General features: G+C 43.1%; 2 protein-coding genes across 5 annotated transcripts; one reads left to right on the top strand and one right to left on the bottom strand.

Annotated features, from left to right (window-relative positions):
• Positions 1–584: 584 nt before the first annotated feature.
• LOC139583644 (F-box/SPRY domain-containing protein 1-like) lies at positions 585–3,433 on the bottom strand. 2 transcript variants are annotated; one of them, XM_071414929.1, is made up of 3 exons: positions 2,930–3,433; positions 2,128–2,484; positions 585–1,710 (listed from the first exon to the last, which is right to left on the bottom strand). In XM_071414929.1, exons 1-3 carry the CDS (start codon positions 3,245–3,247, stop codon positions 1,525–1,527), a joined length of 861 nt encoding a protein of 286 aa, XP_071271030.1. In that variant the 5' UTR covers positions 3,248–3,433; the 3' UTR covers positions 585–1,524. The 2 variants fall into 2 exon arrangements, with proteins under 2 accessions (XP_071271030.1, XP_071271029.1); XM_071414928.1 differs by having other exon boundaries at positions 585–1,731; positions 2,930–3,429.
• Positions 2,335–21,298, top strand: LOC139583645 (myelin-associated neurite-outgrowth inhibitor-like). 3 transcript variants are annotated; one of them, XM_071414931.1, is made up of 7 exons: positions 2,335–2,472; positions 7,031–7,125; positions 7,388–7,474; positions 16,083–16,225; positions 18,473–18,659; positions 18,808–18,920; positions 19,212–21,298. In XM_071414931.1, the coding sequence occupies exons 2-6, from the start codon at positions 7,050–7,052 to the stop codon at positions 18,906–18,908; spliced, it is 594 nt and encodes a 197-aa protein (XP_071271032.1). In that variant the 5' UTR covers positions 2,335–2,472; positions 7,031–7,049; the 3' UTR covers positions 18,909–18,920; positions 19,212–21,298. The 3 variants fall into 3 exon arrangements, with proteins under 3 accessions (XP_071271032.1, XP_071271033.1, XP_071271031.1); XM_071414932.1 differs by lacking the exon at positions 2,335–2,472 and adding an exon at positions 5,418–5,436; XM_071414930.1 differs by lacking the exon at positions 2,335–2,472 and adding an exon at positions 6,306–6,482.
• Positions 21,299–22,654: the final 1,356 nt, after the last annotated feature.

Here is a 22,654-nt window from a genome sequence, read left to right as displayed (position 1 = left end):
AAAACTGCACATTTTAGAGTGGCATTTTATTGTCCCCAGCACAAGGTGTAAAGATCATGCTGTTTAATCAGCTTCTTGATATGCCACACCTGTCAGGTGGATGGATTATCTTGGCAAAGGGATATAAATAAATTTGTTCCAGATTTTGAGAGAGAAGGTTTTTGTGAGTATGGAAAATTCTTGGGATCTTTTATTTCAGCTCATGAAACATGGGACCTACACATTACATGTTGCGTTTATATTTTTGTTCAGTTTATATCAGAGACCTGCCAACACTTGTCAACTGGGGCATAGGAAATTACATAGAGACCTACACTATGCTGCAGTTAACTCAGCCCACAAACACCAACTGTATGAGAAAGTCAGACAAAACAGAAATCATTTGATTGTAGAGAAAGGGAGAGTAGAATATGACTAGAGACATTGAAAGGTGGCTTTCAATTTGAGAAATAAGTAAAATAATGTCCTATTTGTACTTATTATGGATCCCCATTAGCTGCTGCCAAGGGGTCCAGCAAAATTAAGGCAGTTTATACAATTAAAAAAAAAACATTACAATACATTCACAGATTTCACAACAAATATCATTGGGTGGTTCTTATTTTATATAGAATATAGAAGTCAATGATTGCCCTCTTGTGGAAGCATTATGAAACACTCAATCAATCATTACAGACTGGCACCAGGTAGACTTTATTTTGAAGGTTCCATGACCTCTTCAATAGTACCACGAATTAAAACCTATAAATAAATATAATGAAATAGTATGATGAATACCACCACAATTAAAATGGATTCACAGTAGCATAGTCTCCTCACTTCTGCTCTACTATACAATGTATCTGAAGAGAGGAGACGTTTCAGTTTCACTGCAATGACCAACTTTTCTACTGAAGCAGTCTTTTCCAAGTGTCTCATACGGTATAGTCCTCTGAAGTGTCCCCCTTGCTGTTCCATCCATGGCAGTTACACGTGTACTCTAGAAATGTTACAGCTTGCATTGTCACACATACGTTATGATTTGTGATTTGTCTTTATTTGCCACAGTTCATATTTGGTTTTGCCTCATAGGAACAGACATCATAAAACCGTCCGCATATACAGGACTCAGTGTTGTTACTTAATAAAATAACAAAAAAATAAGTAAAGTCCTCCCGTACTGTAAATAAAATGGTCCAGCAGCTGAAGTGGATAGGATCCACGTTGTGTCAGAAACACCTTTGAAACAGCCCCCAGTCCCCCACCCTCCATCAATCATCACTTCCCAAAACCCTAGTCAAACCCTCTTGTCCATCAATCATCACTTCCCAAAACCCTAGTCAAACCCTCTTGTCCATCAATGATCACTTCCCCCACTCTGGTCAAATTCTCTTGTCCATCAATAGTTCACTCTCATCCATGTTGATTTTGTAGTCCATTCCTGTGGTTGTGGAATGTTGGTTGACACCGAGAGGATTCTAAACTATCAGTCATTATCCTTGGCACACCTGATGTGACGTGGCACCAGCTGGTGTTGTGGCGGTGCTACCCATCCAGAGGCTTGCCAAGGTAGACCATGGTCACCTCAGTGTTGCCATAGACAGCTGAGACGGCCGGGAAGAGGCATGCTTTAGGCAGCCCTCTGAAGGCCACTCCCAGAAACTCAAAGCCTCTCTCGAAGGCCAGGGTCTTGTTATCCATGTCAAGAATCACTCGTATCTTCTCCCCAATCTGTGGACGGACACCATTACACTAGAAAGTAATATAACAATAAGTAACAGCTACCATACAGGGAATGGCTTCTCTTTCACGCTACAATTAAAACATGATTACTGTTGAGAGAACTTCTAATTTAAGGTAGCGTTCTTCTTGACATGCATTCAACTGCACAGGCCTAACTCATCCCACAAATAAATGTTTATAATATTTCAACTAGAATCACTTCATTGGGATGGGTCATCAGCCTAAAACAATGGCTTAGAACTTCAATTGAACATTTTTAGTTCATGCATACAGATATGTTGTCTGTTCCTGTCTGCAGCCTACCCCATGGTGACAAAGTCCCTGAACTCCGGCACTAATCTCACTGCTTAGCTGTCGTTTCCGTTGCAATTATCAATATGACCCAGGAGAAAAACGTTAACCTACCTGGTATTTGGGTGCGTTGTTGCACTGAGGGAAGTTCCCGTTGACCTCCCCATTGTGGAGCAGGTTGTTATCCACCAGATTCCAGCCCCAGCTCTGGTCGTCACTGCCCAGGAGGGCCACATAGCCCTGGCATTGTATGGCAGCACGCTTGGTGGCAATGCCGATCACTGCCACGGTCCCCAGGGGCCCCTCCCACCAGATCTCCCAGGCATGGCGGCCCTCATAGAAGCCGATCTTGCCGCGGGCTCCGTCGGTGCTCTGGGCAATGGGGTTGCGGTGAAGGGTGAAACCGTTCTTCTTCACGTAGACGTTGCGTGAGCAGTCGTGGGAACTCAGAGCGTGCAGGTAGGATTTGAGCTGCAGGAGAGGCAGACAAAGATGTGCTAGGGTTTTGAAGAGGACATAAATCCAAGTGATTGAGAGCAGAATCAACATGCATACCAGCAACCAAAAATCATTGCTATTCCATTTTACTTAAAATATTATCTCATTCAAGGAAATGATTGCACCATGCTTATGGATCGTATTTAATGCTGGCGTTGCTGCATAAATAAACAACTGGGCGTGTGTGTATAGACGGCTAGCCACTAGTCTGTGCATGGCAGACAGGGTAACTCATACCATTGATGAGTAGCCTAGGCTATGATTGAATGGCAAGTTAATGTGTGCTGATTGGGTTTGTGATCTTTCCACAATGTGGTATCTTCTGGATTGAAATCTAAATCTGTAACAACAGCTATAGGCCTTCACTTCGGTCTTCAAATAGTAAACAAACGTTATTAGCTTAGCTAGTAGCTGCTACCTTTCCCTTGTATGTTGTCAGATTACAAAGAATGTCGGAGCGAAGTGCCTCTTCACTAAGAGAGCGAGCGCACAGACTCCGCCACACCTCGCTGTTCTCATCGGTGAGGCAGTTGTTCCAGTGCCAGCACACAAACGAGCACCGCATCAAATCATACAAGTCCAGATAGGAGAACACATGCTCCAAAACCCGACTAGGTAGCCTGCCTAGTATTCCCACTTCTCCGCCCGCTGCAGCATAGGACGACCCAGCTGAGCTACAACTGGCAGCGGCTGCGCCGATGCAAGAGGACGCCCCTCCGGCGGCCGCTCCCGACATAATTTGCTAAATTGAGAATAACGACCGATGAACAGTGTTTTACAGCATAAATTGTTAACTAAAATGTATTAAAATTGACCATTTCTAAATACTAGCTAAATCACGGCAGTGATATTGTCACGCATTTAATTCGATGGACCCAGACCCGGTTAAAGTGGGAAGACGAACGCGAAATCCAGTCAGGTCCCGGACATTTTTGTATGGCAATGATAAATCATACATTTCTAAATTAAATATTTATTCTGATCCGCCATCTTCAATTATAAAGAAGGAGACAAAAGATAATCCCATGATCAACGTTTTGTTTTAAATTATAATAGGTGTATTTTACTATGTGTACCTGTTAGGACCTTTGTCGGCCATACAGCGGCCCTCGCAGCTGATCTACAGTCAGTTTAGATTTGTACCTTTTAGAGTTCATCCTCAAATTTGTAGTATGGTTTACTGATTGATCCTAGATCTGTTCACAGGGTCAATTTATATTCTGTGGGTTGCCCTAATTAAGTGATAATGCCCTCGTAGGCGTTGTTTGGAGGATATTGGCACGGGTGCCATATCCTCCAAACACCGGCTTCGAGGGCATTATCACTTTTATACAACTGGTTACCAACAAATAATGATTGACAGATGTTCATTAAAAACGTTATTTTGATGAATTTATTCATACTATTTCTTCCTTCCACAAGATATAGTCCCGAAACAAATCTATGGTTGTGTAACAGTATAACTTTAGTCCGTCCCCTCGCCCATACCCGGGCTCGAACCAGGGACCCTCTGCACACATCAACAACTGACACCCACGAAGCGTCGTTACCCATCGCTCCACAAAAGCCGCGGCCCTTGCAGAGCAAGGGGAAACCCTACTTCAGGTCTCAGAGCAAGTGACGTAACCGATTGAAATGCTATTAGCGCGTACCCGCTAACTAGCTAGCCATTTCACATCCGTTACAGTTGCTACCCAAGCCGGCTGGTCGTGCAATTGGTTCGGTTGCCAGAGACAAAACCCAGACGTTCAGTCTTTTTGTTCTGTATCTATGGACGCGACCCAGTCGTTCGTTCTAAATGTTCCATCGCCATACTGGCTGGTAACGTTCTTATCCCTTGCTTGCCAGCTAGCCAACTACGGCTAACTTCAAACAGTGCAGACAGAATAACAGTAGCTGCATTTGTTTAAACTGTTTTCTAGTGACATTTATTTGGATACATCCATAACAATTAGCTAATGAGGCACGATTTCGCCTGGCATAGAAAATGTGTTTTCTCGTTAGGACACTGTTGTTCAGAGGAGCTAGCCAACAACACAGCTAACACACAAACTTCAAACTGAAGGTGGAAAGACCGCAAACTAGCTGCACTTCGTTTCGTTTTACATTTTTTCAATTGACATTTCTTTGTATATATTCATGAAAATGATGCCAGCTGATTCATGGTTTCGACTGGCTGAATGTTAGACTAAAATAAATGTGATCATGTCTATATGCTTTTTTATAGTGGAGATCAAGTTTATAACTTCCCTGCCTGGGCTGATGAGACAGTCGATTGCACAGTCAGATGGAACAGACTAAATAGGCATTTTAACCTTCCTGTTATGTTCATTTCATGTGAATTAATTCTGTGTTCCCGGTCCAAAATGACCGCCCCAGCTATAAATCCATAATAATACATATATTAACACCTAATGTTGTGTTAAATCTTTTTATCAACTGAACTTATCAACTCAACTATTGTGAACAGTACTGTTTTGAACTTCTATTTGCTATTTATGGCCTGTAGGCCTCATTGACCTGAGCTCATACAACTCGTTTTTGAGTTAAAAAAAGCATAATGTATGGATTATTTTGACTACAACAAATACTCAGATGAAACAAATTGTGCTATTTATCAAAGACTACTTTGTGTCAAAGTTTAACAAGGACTCTCTCCTCACCAGTGTCATGATCAAAGATATGATCAAGAGCCTCACATACAGTAAGTATATCGTTTGGTCATTGTGCCGCTACAGAATGAATTTTGAGCAAGGCCTAAAAAAAGCTTTATATACCAGAGCTGCGAGAAAAGTTCCTTAAACTATTGAAACAATGTTGCGATTGTTTGTGAGAATGTCAACAGGTGTGGTTTCCGTGGGGGAAATATTCTATTGGGGAAAGGTTCCCTTGGGGGTTGCCATGGAAGCCAAGAAGGGGAGTGAGGTGTGTATGTGCTCAAACACACGTTCATGTGGGGGTCTGGGAGAGGAAATGTGTCCATCTGATGAATGGGCATGTGCCTGAACTCAATTTTATACACTAATTGTAGTCTCACCCAATCATTTCTATTGACTGGTCAAAATGACCGGGAACCCCACAGGTGTAAAAAGTTAAATAAAACACCCAAAATGTAATGAAATCATCAAAATGTACTTTGTGTGTTCAGATGCCCTGTGTGGACAAAGTCATGGAACCTTATGAAAATCAGATTAAAATGACTACATTTTTTCAGAGAACTTGTAAATCGGTCCAATTAGACCGGAACACAGCAGGAGGGTTAAAGTCATATATTTAGCCGGTGGTAACTTGTGGAATAGACACCGACTGGAATGCGCTTTTAACCAATCAACATTCAGGATTAGACCCACCCGTTGTATAATACTCATGGTTAGAATTGTTATTCGATGGATGCAAGAATGCTTCTTTCAGGTTTGATACCGAGTTGATGAGTTATATAATGGTGTATAAAATGTTTCACATAAATGCCGTCCCAGACCCAGAGAGACAGTAAAGCGAAAGTCAACATTTTACACAGTACCACATCAGGTGACATGGGCAAGATGAGCTTCATACAGCTTTCAAAACAACTGGGAACTCGGAACTCGTAAATCCCTGAATTACGATATCAATGCTTTCAAGATAACTGGGAACTCGGGAAAAAACGAGCACCGATTGGAAAAAATGGTTTTGAACGGTCATCCAACTCGGAATTCCATGTCGGAACCTCGGGCATCTTTCTAGAGCTCCGACTTTCCGACCTAAAGATCACTAACGTCATGATTGTACCTTGTTTTTCCGGAGATCCCAGTTTTCTTGAAAGCGCCACAAACTGTACTCGGAAGTGACGCCAGCTGCTGGATAATTTTTGTGTCCAGTGAGCCAAGCATAAAAAAGTGTCAACTCAACCAGACAGTGAGAACCAAAATACAATACCCAAAAGTAAAGAGTCGAGCCAAAGAACAGCAGTCGGAAACTGAGAAATTACAACTGTGAGTATCATTGAAAACTAGAGCTAACATCACAGTTGACATCTATTGTTAAACATGTTGCCAATATTGGCAAAGACGAAGAGATAGTTGAAGGGTGACTGGAAGAGCCAGTACAAGATAAATAGAGAACGTTAGATGCTAAACACCCGGCCCTTGTGTTTTTGTGGAGTTACTGCATCGCCTATTGATAAACGCATGTCTGTTAGGTAGCTAGCTAAATTAGTATAGCTACCTGATGGAATTTATCAGCACAGACGGACATGTTTTAAATCTAGTTTGTTTAAATCTAGCTTGCTAGCTACGCATTTTATATTTCGATAACCAACATACATTTAGCTAGCTAACGTTAGCTACTGCTGCGATCAAGGCAAGGGTCCCATTACGTTTAACCACAGGCATCAAGCGAAAGGGCGCCGTATGATGGCTAATTATGAATGACAAAAATCATTGATCAATGTAACGTTAGCTAGTTACTTAGCCACTTAATAATAATAATTTTTTACAATCTGAATGAATTTTCTCAACAATGTGTCTTGTCTTTGTTGCAGTATCTGAAAGGAGTGCATTATGAACCCAGTCTACAACCCTGCAGCGACAGGGCTCCCCTATGTCAACCCTAAGGGACATTTAGTAGGATACCCAGGTAAGCAGTGTAACTAGTCCCTATGTCAACCCTAAGGGACATTTAGTAGGATACCCAGGTAAGCAGTGTAACTAGTCCCTATGTCAACCCTAAGGGACATTTAGTAGGATACCCAGGTAAGCAGTGTAACTAGTGTGTAATGGATTGGGAAATGTATACCACCCAAACAGACCAGTGGGTAATTAACACACACTATTTCTCTAAATGTATGTCTGACGCTTCTGATTTTCTTGTCACTTATATATGACCTTTGACTCTGCAGCTGGATTTCCTGCGGGGTACTCGGCTGGCCCTGCTTACACTCCCAACATGTACCACCCTGGAGCCAACCACCCAGCCTTCCCCACAGGTAAGTTATCAGTCCCTCTCAGAGAGCTGCATGTAGCCTACTCTTGTACAGTGAGTGCATAGATTGTTTTTGTATGTGATCCCTAGGAATTGAACCCACAACCTTAGTGTTATGCATGACGCAACTCGGAGTGCCTGGATACAGCCCTTAGCTGTGGTATATACTGCCCATATACCACAAGCCCCCAAGGTGCCTTATTGCTATTATAAACTGGTTACCAACGTAATTAGAGCAGTAAAAATACATGTTTTGTCATACCCGTGGTATACAGTAGTACCAGTCAAAAGTTTGGATACACATACTCATTCAAAGGTTTTTCAGCACTCCATCACTCTCCCTCTTGGTCAAATAGCCCTTACACAGCCTGGAGGTGTGTTTTGGGTCATTGTCCTGTTGAAAAACAAACGATAGTCCCACTAAGCGCAAACCAGATGGGATGGCTTATTGCTGCAGAATTCTGTGGTAGCCATGCTGGTTAAGTGTGCCTTGAATTCTAAATAAATCACAGACAGTGTCACCAGCAAAGCACCATCACACCTCCTCCTCCATGCTTCACGGTGGGAACCAAACATGCGGAGATCATCCGTTCATCTACTCTGTGTGTCACAAAGACACGGCAGTTGGAACCAAAAATCTCATATGTACTCCTCAGACCAAAGGCCAGATTTCCACTGGTCTAATGTACATTGCTTGTGTTTCTTGGCCCAGTCAAGTCTCTTCTTCATATTGGTGTCCTTTAGTAGTGGTTTCTTTGCAGCAATTTGACCATGAAGGCCTGATTCCACGCAGTCTCTGAACAGTTGATGTTGAGATGTGTCTGTTACTTGAACTCTGTGAAGCATTTATTTGTGCTGCAATTTCTGAGGCTGGTAACTCTAATGAACTTATCCTCTGCAGCAGAGGTAACTCTGGGTCTTCCTTTCCTGTGACAGTCCTCGTGAGAGCCAGTTTCATCATAGTGCTTAATGTTTCTTTTGACTGCACTTGAAGAAACTTTGAAAGTTCTTGACATTTTCCGGATTGACTGACCTTGATGTCTTAAAGTACTGATGGACTGTCGTTTCTCTTTGCTTATTTGAGCAGTTCTTGCCATAATATTGACTTGGTATTTTACCAAATAGGGCTATCTTCTGTATACCACCCCTACCTTGTCACAACACAACCGATTGGCTCAAACGCATTAAGAAGGAAAGAAATTCCACAAATGAACTTTTTAACAAAGCACAACTGTTAATTGAAATGCATTCCAGGTGACTACCTCATGAAGCTGGTTGAAAGAAAGCCAAGAGTGTGCAAAGCTGTCATCAAGGCAAAGGGTGGCTACTTTGAAAAATGTCATATATAAAATATATTTTGATTTGTTTAATATGTTTTTTGAAACTACATGATTCCATATGTGTTCATAGTTTTGATGTTTTCACTATTATTCTATGATGTAGAAAATAGTCAAAATAAAGAAAAACCTTGGAATGAATAGGTGTGTCCAAACTTTTGACTGGTACTGTGTGTGTGTATATATTTACATTACATTACAGTTGAAGTCGCAAGTTTACATACACCTTAGCCAAATACATTTAAACAAAAAAAAATCACAATTCCTGACATTTAATCCTAGTAAAAATTCCTTGTCTTAGGTCAGTTAGGATCACCACTTTATTTTAAGAATGTGAAATGTCAGAATAATAGTAGACAGAATAATTTATTTCAGCTTTTATTTTTTTCATCACATTCCCAGTGGGTCAGAAGTTTACATACACTCAATTGGTAGCATTGCCTTTAAATTGTTTATCTTGGGTCAAACGTTTCATGTAGCCTTCCACAAGCTTCCCACAATAGGTTGGGTGCATTTTGGGCCATTCCTCCTGACAGAGCTGGTGTAACTGAGTCAGGTTTGTAGGCCTCCTTGCTCGCACACACTTTTTCAGTTCTGCCCACACATTTTCTATAGGATTGAGGTCAGGGCTTTGTGATGGCCACTCCAATACCTTGCCTTTGTTGTCCTTAAGCTATTTTGCCACAACTTTGGAAGTATGTTTGGGGTCAATGTCCATTTGGAAGACCCATTTGCGACCAAGCTTTAACTTCCTGACTGATGTCTTGAGATGTTGCTTCAATATATCCACATCATTTTCTTCCTCGTGATGCCATCTGTTTTGTGAGGTGCACCAGTCCCTCCTTCAGCAAAGCATCCCACAACATGATGCCACCCCCGTGCTTCACGGTTGGGATGGTGTTCTTCGGCTTGCAAGCCTCCCCCTTTTCCTCCAAACATAACGATGGTCCTTATCTTCTTATGTATAGGGGCAGTATTTTCGTTTTTGGCTAAAAAAACGTACCCATTTGAAACTGCTTATTTCTCAGCCCCTGAAACTAGAATATGCATATTTTTTTATTTTATTTATTTCACCTTTATTTAACCAGGTAGGCTAGTTGAGAACAAGTTCTCATTTGCAACTGCGACCTGGCCAAGATAAAGCATAGCAGTGTGAACAGACAACACAGAGTTACACATGGAGTAAACAATAAACAAGTCAATAACATGGTAAAAAAAAAAAAAAGAGAATCTATATACAATGTGTGCAAAAGGCATGAGGTAGGCAATAAATCGAATAATTACAATTTAGCAGATTAACACTGGAGTGATAAATCATCAGATGATCATGTGCAAGAAGAGATACTGGTGTGCAAAAGAGCAGAAAAGTAAATAAATAAAAGCAGTATGGGGGGTGAGGTAGGTAAATTGGGTGGGTAGTTTACAGATGGACTATGTACAGCTGCAGCGATCGGTTAGCTGCTCGGATAGCAGATTTTTAAAGTTGTTGAGGGAGATAAAAGTCTCCAACTTCAGAGATTTTTGCAATTCGTTCCAGTCGCAGGCAGCAGAGAACTGGAAGGAAAGGCGTCCAAATGAGGTTTTGGCTTTAGGGATGATCAGTGAGATACACCTGCTGGAGCGCGTGTTGCGGGTGGGTGTAGCCATCGTGACCAGTGAACTGAGATAAGGCGGCACTTTACCTAGCATAGCCTTGTAGATGACCTGGAGCCAGTGGGTCTGACGACGAACATGTAGCGAGGGCCAGCCGACTAGGGCATACAGGTCGCAGTGGTGGGTCGTATAAGGTGCTTTAGTAACAAAACGAATGGCACTGTGATAAACTGCATCCAGTTTGCTGAGTAGAGTATTGGAAGCTATTTTGTAGATGACATCGCCGAAGTCGAGGATCGGTAGGATAGTCAGTTTTACTAGGGTAAGTTTGGCGGCGTGAGTGAAGGAGGCTTTGTTGCGGAATAGAAAGCCGATTCTTGCTTTGATTTTGGATTGGAGATGTTTGATATGAGTCTGGAAGGAGAGTTTGCAGTCTAGCCAGACACCTAGGTACTTATAGATGTCCACATATTCTAGGTCGGAACCGTCCAGGGTGGTGATGCTAGTCGGGCGTGCGGGTGCAGGCAGCGAACGGTTGAAAAGCATGCATTTGGTTTTACTAGCGTTTAAGAGCAGTTGGAGGCCACGGAAGGAGTGTTGTATGGCATTGAAGCTCGTTTGGAGGTTAGATAGTACAGTGTCCAAGGAAGGGCCGGAAGTATATAGAATGGTGTCGTCTGCGTAGAGGTGGATCAGGGAATCGCCCGCAGCAAGAGCAACATCATTGATGTATACAGAGAAAAGAGTCGGCCCGAGAATTGAACCCTGTGGTACCCCCATAGAGACAGCCAGAGGACCGGACAACATGCCCTCCGATTTGACACACTGAACTCTGTCTGCAAAGTAGTTGGTGAACCAGGCAAGGCAGTCATTAGAAAAACCGAGGCTACTGAGTCTGCCGATAAGAATATGGTGATTGACAGAGTCGAAAGCCTTGGCCAGGTCGATGAAGACGGCTGCACAGTAATGTCTTTTATCGATGGCGGTTATGATATCGTTTAGTACCTTGAGCGTGGCTGAGGTGCACCCATGACCGGCTCGGAAACCGGATTGCACAGCGGAGAAGGTACGGTGGGATTCGAGATGGTCAGTGATCTGTTTGTTGACTTGGCTTTCGAAGACCTTAGATAGGCAGGGCAGGATGGATATAGGTCTGTAACAGTTTGGGTCCAGGGTGTCTCCCCCTTTGAAGAGGGGGATGACCGCGGCAGCTTTCCAATCCTTGGGGATCTCAGATGATACGAAGGAGAGGTTGAACAGGCTGGTGATAGGGGGTGCGACAATGGCGGCGGACAGTTTCAGAAATAGGGGGTCCAGATTGTCAAGCCCAGCTGATTTGTATGGGTCCAGGTTTTCCAGCTCTTTCAGAACATCTGCTATCTGGATTTGGGTAAAGGAGAAGCTGGGGAGGCTTGGGCGAGTAGCAGCGGAGGGAGCGGGGCTGTTGGCCAAGGTTGGAGTCGCCAGGAGGAAGGCATGGCCAGCCATTGAGAAATGCTTGTTGAAGTCTTCGATTATCACGGATTTATCGGTGGTGACCGTGTTACCTAGCCTCAGTGCAGTGGGCAGCTGGGAGGAGGTGCTCTTGTTCTCCATGGACTTTACAGTATCCCAGAACTTTTTGGAGTTAGAGCTACAGGATGCAAATTTCTGCTTGAAAAAGCTGGCCTTTGCTTTCCTGACTGACTGCGTGTATTGGTTCCTGACTTCCCTGAACAGTTGCATATCGCGGGGGCTCTTCGATGCTATTGCAGTTCGCCACAGGATGTTTTTGTGCTGGTCGAGGGCAGTCAGGTCTGGAGTGAACCAAGGGCTATATCTGTTCTTGGTTCTGCATTTTTTGAACGGAGCATGCTTGTCTAATATGGTGAGGAAGTAACATTTAAAGAATGACCAGGCATCCTCAACTGACGGGATGAGGTCAATATCCTTCCAGGGTACCCGGGCCAGGTCGATTAGAAAGGCCTGCTCGCAGAAGTGTTTTAGGGAGCGTTTGACAGTGATGAGGGGTGGTCGTTTGACCGCGGACCCGTGGCGGATACAGGCAATGAGGCAGTGATCACTGAGATCTTGATTGAAGACAGCAGAGGTGTATTTGGAGGGCAGGTTGGTCAGGATAATGTCTATTAGGGTGCCCATGTTTACGGATTTAGGGTTGTACCTGGTGGGTTCCTTGATGATTTGTGTGAGATTGAGGGCATCAAGCTTGGATTGTAGGACTGCCGGGGTGTTAAGCATATCCCAGTTTAGGTCACCTAACAGAACAAACTCTGAAGCTAGATGGGGAGCGATCAATTCACAGATGGTGTCCAGGGCACAGCTGGGAGCTGAGGGGGGTCGGTAGCAGGCGGCAACAGTGAGAGACTTATTTCTGGAGAGATTAATTTTTAAAATTAGAAGTTCGAACTGTTTGGGCATAGACCTGGAAAGTATGACAGAACTTTGCAGGCTATCTCTGCAGTAGATTGCAACTCCTCCCCCTTTGGCAGTTCTATCTTGATGGAAAGTGTTATAGTTGGGTATGGAAATCTCAGAATTTTTGGTGGCCTTCCTAAGCCAGGATTCGGACACGGCAAGGACATCAGGGTTGGCAGAGTGTGCTAAAGCGGTGAGTAAGGCAAACTTAGGGAGGAGGCTTCTGATGTTGACATGCATGAGGCCAAGGCTTTTTCGATCACAGAAGTCAACAAATGAGGGTGACTGGGGACATGCAGGGCCTGGGTTTACCTCATTTACATTTACATTACATTTAAGTCATTTAGCAGACGCTCTTATCCAGAGCGACTTACAAATTGGTGCATTCACCTTATGATATCCAGTGGAACAACCACTTTACAATAGTGCATCTAACTCTTTTAAGGGGGGGGGGGGGTTAGAAGGATTACTTTATCCTATCCTAGGTATTCCTTAAAGAGGTGGGGTTTCAGGTGTCTCCGGAAGGTGGTGATTGACTCCGCTGACCTGGCGTCGTGAGGGAGTTTGTTCCACCATTGGGGTGCCAGAGCAGCGAACAGTTTTGACTGGGCTGAGCGGGAACTGTACTTCCTCAGAGGTAGGGAGGCGAGCAGGCCAGAGGTGGATGAACGCAGTGCCCTTGTTTGGGTGTAGGGCCTGATCAGAGCCTGAAGGTACGGAGGTGCCGTTCCCCTCACACATCCACATCACCCGAGGAACAGAGGAGTAGTAGGATGAGGGTGCGGCTAAAGGCTATCAAAACTGGTCGCCTAGAGCGTTGGGGACAAAGAATAAAAGGAGCAGATTTATGGGCGTGGTAGAATAGATTCTGGGCATAATGTGCAGACAGGGGTATGGTGGGGCGTGGGTACAGCGGAGGCAAGCCCAGGCACTGGGTGATGATAAGAGAGGTTGTATCTCTGGACATGCTGGTCTCAATGGGTGAGGTCACCGCATGTGTGGGGGGTGGGACAAAGGAGGTATCGGAGGTACGGAGAGTGGAACTACGGGGTCCATTGCAAACCAAAACAATGATAACTAGCCTGAACAACAGTATGCAAGGCATATTGATATTTGAGGGAGACATACAGTAAGGCATAAAGTGATTGCAGGTCTTGATTGGGAGAGCTAGCTAAAACAACAGGTGAGATAACAGCAGCTAGTCAGTTAACACAGCAGCAGCAGGTAAAAATGGCGACGGCTAGGCAGAGAGGGTCGGATTAACTACACACAGATCCTGAGTTAAAGCACAGAGCCGACAGATAAAACACAAATAAACGGAATGGAGTACCGTGAATTAATGGACAGTCAAGCAAGCATCAGCTATGTAGCCAAGTGATCATAGTGTCCAGGGGGCAGCCGTAGATGGAGATAGCCGTAGATAGATTCGATATATAATTTATAATAATTTCCAAAACGGTCAAAATTTTGTCTGTGAGTTAAACAGAACTGATATTGCAGGCTAAAACCTGAGGAAAATCCAATCAAGAAGTGCCCCTGTTTTTGAAACCTCTCTGTTCTTATCCATCCCTATTACCCATTTTTAAAGGGATATCAACCAGATTAATTTTTCTATGGCTTCCCTAAGGTGTCAACAGCCTTTAGACATAGTTTCAGGCTTTTATTTTGAAAAATGAGCGTGAACGACCACATTGCGTAAGTGGATAGGTGGGGGCTCTCAGAGTGAGTTGTGCGCAAAAGAGAAAGGCGGCCATTGTTACTCCCGGTCCTAGTGAAAAACCAACAGTCCCGGTTGATATATTATCGAATAGATATTTGAAAAACACCCTGAGGATTGATTATAAAAAACGTTTGACATGTTTCTGTGGACATTATGGATATAATTTGGAATTTTTGTCTGCGTTGTCGTGACCGTTCTTTCCGGTGGATTCCTGGGTATAACGCACCAAACGAACGGAGGTATTTGGATATAAAAAATATCTTTATGGAACAAAAGGAACATTTGTTGTCTAACTGGGAGTCTCGTGAGTGAAAACATCCGAAGATCATCAAAGGTAAACGATTCATTTGATTGCTTTTCTGATTTTCGTGACCAAGTTACCTGATGCTAAGTGTACTTAATGTTTTGTCGAGCGATCGACAAACTTACACAAACGCTTGTATTGCTTTCGCTGTAAAGCATAATTTCAAAATCTGAGACAACAGGTGGATTAACAAAAGGCTAAGGTGTGTTTTGCAATATTGCACTTGTGATTTCATGAATATGAATATTTTCTAGTAATATTATTTGACTGTGGCGCTATGCTATTCAGCGTTGCTGATGACAATTATCCCGGATCCGGGATGGGTGGTTCAGAAAGGTTATGGCCAAACAGTTATATTTTTATTTCATCAGACCAGAGGACATTTCTCCAAAAAGTACGATCTTTGTCCCCATGTGCAGTTGCAACCCGTAGTCTGGCTTTTTTATGGCAGTTTTGGAGCAGTGGCTTCTTCCTTGCTGAGCGGCCTTTCACGTTATGTCGATATAGGACTTGTTTTACTGTGTATATGGATGCTTTTGTACCTGTTTCCTCCAGCATCTTCACAAGGTCCTTTTTTTCTGAGGTCTTGGCTTATTTCTTTTGATTTTCCCATGATGTCAAGCAAAGAGGCACTGAGTTTGAAGGTAGGCCTTGAAATATATCCACAGATACACCTCCAATTGACTCAAATGATGCCAATTGACTCAAATGATGTCAATTGACTCAAATGATGTCAATTAGCCTATCAGAAGCTTCTAAAGCCATATCATTTTATGGAATTTTCCAAGCTGTGTAAAGGCACTGTCAACTTAGTGTATGTAAACTTCTGACCCACTGGAATTGTGATACATTGAAATAATCTGTCTGTAAACAATTGTTGGAAAAATGACTTGTGTCATGCACAAAGTAGATGTCCTAACCGACTTGCCAAAACTATAGTTTGTTAACAAGAAATGTGTGGAGTGGTTGAAAAACAAGTTATAATGACTCCAACCTAAGTGTATGTAAACTTCCGACTTCAACTGTATATATTTTTGTTGCTCAGAACGTGGTGGGCCAAATAAAACCACTGGCGGACCAAATTCGTCCCACGGGCCACCAGTTGGGGAACCCTGCCTATGGACAAAGGCCTAAAATGTGCTTTTTGGGGGTTTTCCCTGTTAAAATGTGTAATACCCTAGACGGTGTGTTAACAACGCCTTTCCTTGCTGTGTGTTTATATCTCTGAAACCCTCTCTTATAGGTTACGCTCCGGGCACTTCTTTTAAAATGACCTGCTTGCCCACCACGGGGGCTGTCCCACCCTACTCCTCATCACCCAACCTCTATCCTGCAGCAGCCTTCCCTGTGAGGAGCACCTACCCCCAACAGAACCCCTACACACAGGTCAGTTAGTCAACTGACATCATCTGCCTCTGCCGTCTGAAGTAGTATGATGTAACTGAACCTGTTTATCTTATTTGTTGTACTGCAGAATTGGTATTTTATAGCTGCATTGTTACAAGGTCATAAGTTACATAGGTCAGACGGAATGTAATAATATCTGTCTGCCTTAGACAATTCAGATACACATTAGCTTGCTGCTTATTGCTGCTGTAGTTGTACTTGTCTCACTGTGGCACTGACATTTGTATTGGTATTTACTCGTTCTGGGGTCCAGCAACATTAAGGCAGTTACAGTTGATGTCGGAAGTTTACATACACTTAGGTTGGAGTCATCCCTGAAACACTTCAGCGAGCAGGCCTTTCTAATCGACCTGGCCGGGTATCCTGGAAGGACATTGATCTCATCCCGTCAGTAGAGGATGCCTGGTTATTTAAAAAAAAATGCCTTCCTCACCATCTTAAATAAGCATGCCCTATTCAAGAAATTTAGAACCAGGAACAGATATAGCCCTTGGTTCTCTCCAGACCTGACTACCCTTAACCAACACAAAAACATCCTATGGCGTTCTGCATTAGCATCGAACAGCCCACGTGATATGCAACTTTTCAGGGAAGCTAGAAACCAATATACACAGGCAGTTAGAAAAGCCAAGGCTAGCTTTTTCAAGCAGAAATTTGCTTCCTGCAACACAAACTCAAAAAAGTTCTGGGACACTGTAAAGTCCATGGAGAATAGAACACTTCCTCCCAGCTGCCAACTGCACTGAGGACAGGAAACTCAGTCACCACCGATAAATCCACTATAATTGAACATTTCAATAAGCATTTTTCTACGGCTGGCCATGCTTTCCACCTGGCTACCCCTACCCTGGTCAACAGCACTGCACCCCCCACAGCAACTCGCCCAAGCCTTCCCCATTTCTCCTTCTCCCAAATCCAGTCAGCTGATGTTCTGAAAGAGTTGCAAAATCTGGACCCCTACAAATCAGCCGGGCTAGACAATCTGGACCCTTTCTTTCTAAAATTATCTGCCGAAATTGTTGCAACCCCTATTACTAGCCTGTTCAACCTCTCTTTCGTGTTGTCTGAGATTCCCAAAGATTGGAAAGCAGCACTGTATCACAATTCCAGTGGCTCAGAAGTTTACATACGCTAAGTTGACAGTGCCTTTAAACAGCTTGGAAAATTCCAGAAAATGATGTCATGGCTTTAGAAGCTTCTGATAGGCTAATTTACATCATTTGAGTCAATTGGAGGTGTACCTGTGGATATATTTCAAGGCCTACCTTCAAACTCAGTGCCTCTTTGCTTGACATCATGGGAAAATCAAAATAAATCATCCAAGACCTCGGGAAAAAAATGATGGACCTCCACAAGTCTGGTCCATCCTTGTGAGCAATTTCCAAACGCCTGAAGGTACCACTTTCATCTGTACAAATAATAGTACGCAAGTATAAACACCATGGGACCACGCAGCCATCATACCGCTCAGGAAGGAGATGCGTTTTGTCTCCTAGAGATGAACGTACTTTGGTGTGAAAAGTGCAAATCAATCCCAGAACAACAGCAAAGGACTTGTGAAGATGCTGGAGGAAACAGGTACAAAAGTATCTATGTCCACAGTAAAACGAGTCCTATATCGACATAACCTGAAAGTCCGCTCAGCAAGGAAGAAGCCACTGCTCCAAAACCGCCATAAAAAAGCCAGACTACGATTTGCATCTGCACATGGGGACAAGGATTGTACTTTTTGGGGTGCTTTGCTGCAGGAGGGACTGGTGCACTTCACAGAATAGATGGCATCATGAGGTAGGAAAATTATGTGGATATATTGAAGCAACAAACCTGACTCAGTTACACCAGCTCTGTCAGGAGGAATGGGTCAAAATTCACCCAACCTATTGTGGGAAGCTTGTGGAAGTCTACATGAAACGTTTGACCCAAGTTAAATAATTTAAAGGCAATGCTACCAATTGTGATGAAGGAAATAAAAGCTGAAATAAATCAATCTCTCTACTATTATTCTGACATTTCACATTCTTAAAATAAAGTGGTGATCCTAACTGACCTAAGACAGGGAATTTTTACTAGGATTAAATGTCAGGAATTGTGAAAAACTTGAGTTTAAATGTATTTGGCTAAGGTGTATGTAAACTTCCGACTTCAACTGTATACACAGTTTAAAATATTACATTCTGTTTCATAAAACTGTACCTATTAACACTTCTCTATCTTTCTCTCTCTCAGCACCAAGGCACTTACTACACACAGCCTCTGTACGCAGCCCCACCCCATGTCATTCATCACACTACAGTGGTCCAGTCCAATGGGATGCCAGCAGCTATGTATGCCCCGCCCATGCATCACCAGTCCCGCCCACACAACGGCGTAGCCATGGGGATGATAGCAGGGACCACTATGGCCATGTCAGCCGGTGAGTTCCATTTAGATAATTTTTTTAATGCGTTTAGCTTTTTTTTAAAACTTTTTTTAAGGGATACAATTCAGTTGCAACAGTGTTAAATAAATGTATTTTGCTCTGTCTAATTTCCGGACCTCTCCCACCTCCCTCCTTTCTCCAGGAACTTTGTTGACGCACTCCCCGACCCCCCACCAAGTTACAATGCCCACATACCGACACCCAGGCGTGCCCACCTACAGCAATGTTCCCCCCCAGTGGTAAAGGGATGGCACTGTGAGTACTAAATACATCCTCCATGTCATATTCTCTCCGGTCAATATGGATGGGAATGAACAGTGGGAAACAGAACTGACACTAGAATACATAATGGTTACAATTTATAGTCAGGAAATATTTAAATGCAGGTAGGGGCTTTTTGGGGGGGGGGGGTTAGCTGTGGGCAATAGCTCCATGTCAATTAGGATAATACCCCCTGTCAGTATAAGTATTTTTATGTGTAGAAAGACCAACAGTAGGTATTATTACTGTGTATTTAATCAACTGTTTCTCTGCTTCTCTCTTCAGGTCAGAAGATGGTAGATATGTATTCACATATCTACACAGTTGCTGATGACGCTCTCCGGTGTCTCTTGTCAGCTGTTCTTCCTTCCTTCTTTCCATGCATACTGTGAATCTGAAGCCCAACTACAAAACAACACCAGGTGTGTTCAGAACAGGATGAAGAGAATATTCCTACTGCTGACTATTCCTGTTTTGAATGATACTATCCAAGAATCCTTCACTCACTCTGCTGCATATCTTGTGTCTGACAGCTAAGTTGTGTTTTGTGTACTGCCTTGCGATTTTTATAGCTAACTCTGTTAGGTGGTGAAAAGGGAGTTTGAATTTGTTTTGATGTTGGGATCCATATCGAGTTGAATGCGTGTGTATATACACTGAGTGTATGAACATCAGGAACACCTTCATAATATTGAGTTGCACACGCAACTGCCCTCAGAAAAGCTTTAATTCATCGGGGCATGGACTCTACAAGGTGTCAAAAGCATTCCACAGGGATGGTGGCCCATGTTGACTCCAATGGTTCCCACTGTTGTGTCAAGATGGCTGGATGTCCTTTGGGTGGTGGAACATTCTTGATACACACGGGAAACTGTTGAGCATGAAAAACCCAGCAGTGTTGCAGTTCTTGACACAAACCGGTGCGCCTGGCACCTACCATAACCCGTTCAAAGACACTTAAATCTTTTGTCTTGCCCATTCACCATCTGATTGGCACACATACACAATCCATGTCTCAAGGCTTGAAAGTCTTTCAATAAGTGATCATAGCTTTCACCTGGATTCACCTGGTCAGTCTCATGGAAACAGCAGGTGTTCTTAATGTTTTGTACCCTCAGTGTAAAAGAAGAAATAACACTAGCTCAATCTACCTTCCGTGACTAATGCAAAATCATCAAAAAGAAAAATTCAAATGAACTACAAAAAAAACAAAACTGCAGTTTTGAATCAATGATGCCATTTCTTAATGTGAAACATTAAAAGAAAGGAACAAGTTTAATTCACACAAACGGTTAACTTGAGTTTACCACACAAAGCTGTGCAGAATAAATTTTTTCGTTGCTTGTTTTTGCTAATGTTGTTAGGATGTTATTATGTCTCTGGGGGAGGCCGTGTTAACATTTGTCTGTTGGACATTTTTGTATTATGGGAAGGTGGGCCTTTTTGAGTTTTAAGCTTCTGTCTCAGATGTCTGATATCCATTCCAACACGAAAACATTATTCACACTCTTTTCCCATGGAAGATGTGAACACAGACTTGAGTCCTAAAGGTCTTAGATGGGGAAAGGAAACAGAGGCCCTGAACAGTGCTTTACTTGGGTAGGAGCTCACTGGACCTGAGTACAGGCACCTCAAATGTTTTACTGCTTGAGCTCCTGTTCCCATTAGCTAAAAAGTATCTGGCACCCAAAATGAGTACCGGAACCAATTTCAGTTCAAGTCAAGAACTGGCCCTAAAGGAAGCTAGCAAAATGACACATTTGTTGTGACATTTCATCTATTTCTGGTCACAAAGGAATGGATTTGAGAAAAGGAAGCAATTTAGAACTATTCGGACACCATCCTACAGTGAGTGATGGAGCGAGAGCATTTGTATGCATGTGAGCGTGTTTGTGTATAATTCTATTTCCTGAAAGAGGATTCAAATACTAAAGCCATTGTGCATACAGATGTAATGTATGTATCACACCTGAACATTTCTACAGATTAGTTTCTGTTATTGGTTTGGGTTTAACCACACCAAGAGCTACAGACTTTAGAATCACTGCAAAACTGAGACATTTTAACAGGTTTTAAACTTTTATCCTGGATTTATTTTAATGGATTAAATAGATTAGAATTTGCTTTGCACTATTGGAAGAAAATACACATTTGAGATGCTCTGTTTTAAGGAAGCCAGAACTTGACATTGTTTGCTAGTTACCTCAAGGCTCCACCAGAACTCACCAATATATCATTGTCTTTGATTTGCTCATCTATATTGCCTTTTCAAGACGTCACCTCAGTTACTGAATCTGTTTTGGAATGTTTTATGTGTTTTGTTTTTTTTATTTTCAAGAAAGACCAAAAAATACAATTATGAGAATTGTCAATGGTTTTTATTTCAGAATTTCATTGAATCATGTCACCTTCACATTTCTGGGGACCCAGGCTATATGGTGTTTAAGCTGACCACTATAACACATGCTCCAAGCTGTCTTCTGAAGCCTGCGTCTAGCTAGCCCATGGTGATACCTTTGTTTTCAGGCTCACTGCAGTAATCTGGTCAGATAATGCAAGTCATTGTTTAAATGCCCACTAGGTGGACCATATGTCTCATATCTGCCTTCAGCGTCTACAGTCGTGGCCAAAAGTTTTGAATGACACAAATATTAATTTTCACAAAGTTTGCTGCTTCAGTGTCTTTAGATATTTTTGTCAGATGTTACTATGGAATACTGAAGTATAATTACAAGCACTTCATACGTGTCAAAGGCTTTTATTGACAATTACATGAAGTTGATGCAAAGAGTCAATATTTGCAGTGTTGACCCTTCTTTTTCAAGACTTCTGCAATCCGCCCTGGCATGCTGTCAATTAACTTCTGGGCCACATCCCGGCGGATGGCAGCCCATTCTTGCATAATCAATGCTTGGAGTTTGTCAGAATTTGTGGGTTTTTGTTTGTCTACCCGCTTCTTGAGGATTGACCACAAGTTCTCAATGGGATTAAGGTCTGGGGAGTTTCCTGGCCATGGACCCAAAATATCGATGTTTTGTTCCCCGAGCCACTTAGTTATCACTTTTGCCTTATGACAAGGTGCTCCATCATGCTGGAAAAGGCATTGTTCATCACCAAACTGTTCCTGGATGGTTGGGAGAATTTGCTCTCGGAGGATGTGTTGGTACCATTCTTTATTCATGGCTGTGTTCTTAGGCAAAATTGTGAGTGAGCCCACTCCCTCGGCTGAGAAGCAACCCCACACATGAATGGTCTCAGGATGCTTTACTGTTGGCATGACACAGGACTGATGGTAGCGCTCACCTTCTCTTCTCCGGACAAGCTTTTTTCCGGATGCCCCAAACAATCGGAAAGGGGATTCATCAGAGAAAATGACTTTATCTCTGTCCTCAGCAGTCCAATCCCCTGTACTTTTTGCAGAATATCAGTCTGTCCCTGATGTTTTTCCTGGAGAGAAGTGGCTTCTTTGCTGCCCTTCTTGACACCAGGCCATCCTCCAAAGTCTTCGCCTCACCGTGCGTGCAGATGCACTCACACCTGCCTGCTGCCATTCCTGAGCAAGCTCTGTGCTGGTGGTGCCCCGATCCCGCAGCTGAATCAACTTTAGGAGACGGTCCTGGCGCTTGCTGGACTTTCTTGGGCGCCCTGACACCTTCTTCACAACAATTGAACCGCTCTCCTTGAAGTACTTGATGATCTGATAAATGGTTGATTTAGGTGCAATCTTA

This window comes from Salvelinus alpinus, chromosome 8 (assembly GCF_045679555.1).
Source record: "Salvelinus alpinus chromosome 8, SLU_Salpinus.1, whole genome shotgun sequence".
Classification (NCBI taxonomy): Eukaryota; Metazoa; Chordata; class Actinopteri; order Salmoniformes; family Salmonidae; genus Salvelinus; species Salvelinus alpinus.
The sequence above is the reverse complement of the archived record's forward strand: the minus strand, read 5'-3'. Positions and strand labels throughout refer to the sequence as shown.